The sequence below is a fragment of the Montipora foliosa genome, chromosome 14 (assembly GCF_036669935.1).
Source record: "Montipora foliosa isolate CH-2021 chromosome 14, ASM3666993v2, whole genome shotgun sequence".
Classification (NCBI taxonomy): domain Eukaryota; kingdom Metazoa; phylum Cnidaria; class Anthozoa; order Scleractinia; family Acroporidae; genus Montipora; species Montipora foliosa.
In genome coordinates this window covers 17,658,093-17,663,092 of record NC_090882.1, presented here as the reverse complement: position 1 = coordinate 17,663,092, position 5,000 = coordinate 17,658,093, and the positions used below count along the sequence as shown (strand labels likewise).

At 41.4% G+C, this 5,000-nt stretch overlaps 2 protein-coding genes and 1 non-coding gene across 6 annotated transcripts in view; 1 reads left to right on the top strand and 2 right to left on the bottom strand.

Annotated features, from left to right (window-relative positions):
* Positions 1–2,014, top strand: part of LOC137984374 (polyamine-modulated factor 1-binding protein 1-like) — a 15,289-nt gene extending 13,275 nt beyond the window's left edge. Inside the window, exon 8 of the mRNA XM_068831553.1 lies at positions 1,814–2,014. The gene's annotated coding sequence lies outside the window, so the exon portion shown is untranslated. The remainder of the gene's footprint in view (positions 1–1,813) is intronic.
* LOC137984373 (spectrin beta chain-like) overlaps positions 1–5,000 on the bottom strand; it is a 70,069-nt gene that overhangs the window by 5,801 nt on the left and 59,268 nt on the right. For all 4 annotated transcript variants that reach the window (XM_068831548.1, XM_068831549.1, XM_068831550.1 and 1 more), the window contains 4 exons: positions 3,701–3,858; positions 3,207–3,436; positions 2,079–2,309; positions 499–798 (listed from right to left, as the gene is read on the bottom strand). In XM_068831548.1, coding sequence (XP_068687649.1) covers positions 499–798; positions 2,079–2,309; positions 3,207–3,436; positions 3,701–3,858 — 919 coding nt within the window. The remainder of the gene's footprint in view (positions 1–498; positions 799–2,078; positions 2,310–3,206; positions 3,437–3,700; positions 3,859–5,000) is intronic.
* LOC137985684 (U5 spliceosomal RNA) lies at positions 1,745–1,867 on the bottom strand. Its single transcript, XR_011119325.1, has one exon. It is a non-coding gene; the product is annotated as a U5 spliceosomal RNA (small nuclear RNA).

The window sequence follows — 5,000 nt, the reverse complement described above, 5'->3', positions numbered from 1 at the left end:
CAAATACAAGTATCCGCATCCGAAGGAAGCCACGTAAACTTGGCAGAACTAGCAGTAATTTGGACCAACGACCGTGATGTGAAAGGCATCGGTCTATTCTCAATTTTACGTCACAAATGGCTTTGCAATGCAAAATTTGTTTAAAAACAGGAATGCAAAGCATTTTGTGGCGTAAAATCGAGAATAGATGCGTCTCACATCACGGTCGTTAGTCCAAATTACTGCTGGTTTCGCCAAGTTTACGTAGCTTGCACGGTACAGAGAAAGCAACATTTTCAGGTAAAAATGGTAAAACATGTTTGCTTTTGGTCGGGACGCAAAAATATTTGAGTTTAGGTGCAATTTCAGTAGGTTCAATTAACGTTACATTGAAGTTGAGATGTAGCGACAACATCTATGTTTATTTTCGAAGTTTCTCATATCTCTGAACAGTGTCCAAATTAAGAGGTTCCAAATGAATTAAAAGCAAAACGAAGGAAAACCAAAATTCTACCCCACCTCTTCCTCGCTGTTGCCCTCGTCTAACAGTGTTTGAGCTTGCGCAGTAAGACCCGCAATCCTTTCCCCTGACGTCACCAAGTCACGCATAAAATCCTCGAATTTCTTGAGTAAAGTTTCGACGTGCTCGAGATCGCGACCGTAATCGTCGGAGATGGCGATCGATTCCCGTTCGGTAATCCACGATTCAACTTCGTCGGCTTCTCGGTGAAAGTTGAAGAGTTGGCTTGAATCGAGTAAGCGTTTGTGACGATGAGAAGCTTTTTGGCAGAGTCCCTCGAAACGAGTTTCCATTTCAGACTGAGTAAAAATAGCACAATAACAAATTTAGAAAACGTAAAATTGATGAAAAATAAAATGGAAGAGAGACCCTTGTCACGTCCGTCCCTCCACGCCACAATAGGGAGGCTTAAGCAACGACGACGGGAACGGCAACGAGAACGTCATGTAAAAACATAAATTCACGTTATTGCTATCACTTCGCGACTATTCCAAGCTTTTTAATATGACAATGGTGTAGCAGTCCCTAAGGAATGAAACCGTTACGAGCGGCGCTTAATTTAGGGGAGAAAAATGAAAATTTATCTCTAAGTGCTGACGTTCTCCATAACACCTCAAACTTGGTTATTTCACGTTGTTGCTTTGCTGACGACGGCAAAGAAATGAACAGAAATGAAAAGATGCACGTGCAGAGCGTGCAAAGCTATTGCTTTTGCTCACTAAATATGCAAATTTGTAACGTTCTCATTGCCGTCGCCGTTGTCGTTGCTAAAGCTCCCTAATAACCAGCTAAACGTGGTTTTGCGTTACTCTCCGGTTCGTGAATCGTACCCCTATACCCCAGCCGCTCGCCGCAAACGTAGCGATTATGCTCGCTGGCTTGTGGCACAAACCTTCATCGGTGAAGCAAACAAAAAAGATTGGTCTCGAAACAAGTCATACTTGTACGCAAAAAGCGTGATCAGTTTTTACTTTATAATCAATCGAAACTTGTCGTGCTGTTGATAAAGTCCTTCAGCTTGGAATATTGTACAACAACGAGAATTGCCTTCTGAACACACGCACTAGACACAATTTCGCGTGCCTAGTAGGAAAGAAGTCTCATCGTCCCAAAATCTAAAGTTCTTTAATGTCGCCAACGAGGTCGAACGATAAAAGAACCTCAAAACCGATTGAACGGTGTAATGTTTTTGAAGCTTACGATCAAAGGGTTTAAGTAATTGTCGATAAAAACTTCAGGGTGGGACATTCATTAAAAAGGAGGGAGGAAAACTTCGAAGTCACTCTATTGATATTTATTTGTTCTACTCCACAGAAATCTGTAGTAAAAGGCGAAAGATGTGTTCGTGATGAAGGAAAACAAGAATGTACTGGAGGCAATCCAGTTAACCAAGACATGTCGCGATTTATGAGTTTGCCACATATAAACCACTGGTGATAACTTCTGGTCGGAAGTTAAGAGCAGTGCTTGTTGCCAGATCTGCTAAGTGCACAAGAGAATTTTCGTAAGATTCAGAACACTCAACTAAGACTTTCTACACATCACAAATGTTCCTGGACAAGAGTGCCTGGAGCATTACCTGTCGCCTTTGAATCCTTTCCGCATCAAAATGTTTAGCCGAAACCAATTCTTGACACGTTTTTCTAAGATCTTTGATCTTTGTTCTGTAACTGTCCATTTCCAGATCAAAAGTCTCGTGCTTTCGCAGCAAAGACTGGGCACTAGTCTCGTCTCGTCCATAGTCCTCGCTAGACACTCTTGGTAGCTTCTCTCGTATCCAAGTTTCTACTTCAGTTACCTCTGTGTAAAACTGGGAAATAGAAACAAAGGCAAATAGGCCATTTTCGAAATATCTAATATTCAGCTTGATAGTGAGGCAGTGAGGACGAAAACAGAAACACGTTGGAATGAATGAGAAAAATATTTGCATATCATCCACTTTCCTTTGTCTTTGTCCTCTAAACCTCTCTTTCAAGCAGAATTTTAATATATCGTAGAAGGCCTATTTCAGATGGACAGCGTTGAGCCAGGAGGAGCTGTCATGAGAAGATTTTCGATATCCAGGATTGCGGTATCAATGAAGCTTACAATGCGCCCTGAGCCATCCTTTCTCTATCTGTAGTTCGGTTTCCGAGAATTAAAGAGCCACCGACAACCACAAGTCTTTGCGGGCGTGCAAGCTATCGGCGCCATTTTCTGTAATACAGAAACTAGTATTTCTTGAAAAGTCAAATTCCATCGCCTCACATCGTCGTGTTTTGGATGCCCAGTAGCTTCAAACTTTGTTAATATTTTTCTTAATGTTTAAATATTGTATTTTTGGCGTTATTTGGGTGTTGTGTTCGTGTTAAAAGCAAAATGAAAACTGTGAAGAAAGGTCGTCCGCCGAGGAAGGAAAAGCGCCATGTTATTTGGCTCACTACTTCAACCTTAAGATTATGGAACCAAAGGAGGAAGGCGTTTGGATTAAAAAACAAATCGAACAGCGAATTCGCAGAAGCTCTTCTTCACGGGATGTTTCTGAAGCGAACCGGCCGATTCGACTGCCCGGATAATAACAATAAAGGCGCGCAAAGGACACTGGTTGTCGGTGGCCCTTTAAAAGCCATATCAACACGTATCAAAAAAATAACCACGAATAAACGAATAAGTGAAACTTAAAGGATAAACACCAACAAACTCAAGCTAGCACGGGTTTCGTCCAAACCTGTTGACCCTGCAAGGATTCCTGTAAGTACTGGTGACGAGTGGCCGACAAACTTGTAAGCTCATCCCAGGTCTCCTGCAACTCAGCGCATCGAGCCTCGATAACTTCTGAAGCATAATGCTGGCGCTCAATGAGCTGGTCAGCGTTAGACATCACAGCATTTATGAGCTGTTCGTGCGCTGTAATTTCTGCGTCAACTGCCTCCTGTTTCTTGATGAGATTTTGAACTCCTGCAAAAAGTCACACGATAAGTACTTAACAAAAAGTTGGGTTCAATCCTTCTAGCTCTTAAATATACTGGCAAGTTTTATTTCCTGTTCTCCGGGTATTTGTTTTAATAGCAACTACAAAAACACGCACAAGGACACTAAGAAAGCAACAGCAATATTTAAAGGGGTTCGACTCTTGTAAATTTGCTAGGGAGCAAATGTTTGAAACAATCGAATTGTAATTTGAGCCAAATGTAAGTTGGCAACTCTTTGTCTCAGTCGTACCAATGAGATTGCGCCCAAGATCATCAGACTTGACCAATGGTTCCTTGTCTCGTATCCAAGCTAGCTCTTCATCTACATTGGCGAGGAACCGGTACAGAACAAGAGACTCTTGCAGTTTTTCTCTTCGTTCTTCCGCAGGCTTGGACAGACCCATAAACCTAAAGTATGACAAGTAAAAGACCTTAAAATTAAACGTATTGGGCATAAAACATAAACCTTTTCATTCGTTGTGTTTCAAAAATCATTTTCAATTTCGTAAGCAAGCTTTGAATTCACAATCAATTAAGGGCGCGTGCGATTGACCGTATTCCGGAATAGGAATACATGGAATAGAAGTTAGAAATCCTTCGTTTTTACGGAGATTCACATTAAAATTATCAAACACTTGCTAAAATGCTATTTTTAAACATACATTATTATCCTTGTTGCTTCAAAAGCGACAGACATACCGTTTTAAATCATCGCTCCACGTATTCTTATTCCGGAATAGGGTCAATCGAACGCACCCTTAAGTAAAGCCCTGGCCCCAGATGTTCAAACAATGAATAGCGCTATCCACCGGATAAATCACTATCCAGCGGATAAACACTATAATCTTGGACAAAACTCGTTGGGAAAATGTGACGCGCTAATTTGTCTGTGTGATAAAGAGTCAATTCTTTCTACTTTCCCCCCTCCCCCCATTCCAATGTTGTTTTAAAAAGCGAGCAAAGTCTTGCGCAGTATTTTGAATCACCTTATCAACATTGGTATGGGGGGAAGGGGGGAAGGGGGGAAGGACCAATATATTTTGTGAAAGCGTGCCAAATGATGCTTAAGCTAGAATTTTTCCCAAGAGTTTTGCCCAAGTTTTTTGTAGCAAAACCAATTGAGTTATCCAGTGGATAGTGATTTATCCGGCGGATAGCGCTATCCTTCGTTTGAACAACTGGGGCCAGAAAGATAACGCGAATAACTTCCAGTCTCGAGAAACAAAGTTGGAGAACTATGGTGTCCTTTAGCGTTAAGAGTGGACCTCTAAAATACGGAACAAACTGGGAAGTGTAGATGAGTTTAAATCTTTCTTTCAGATAGAGAGCCTCGTCATGTCAGAACAAACTGGTTTGATAGGGAATCGATCCCTACAGGAAAGCTAACGTTTCGAGGGTTAGTGGAAGTTCGAAATAACAAGATGCCCAGTACAGTAACAATTGATGGTTTGCACCTGACGTCATGTTGGTGTACAGAACAATGCTGTAAAATGTCTTTTGGGAATTTGACTCTATTATTATGCAAAACTTGGGAAGTTCCCAAAAGACTT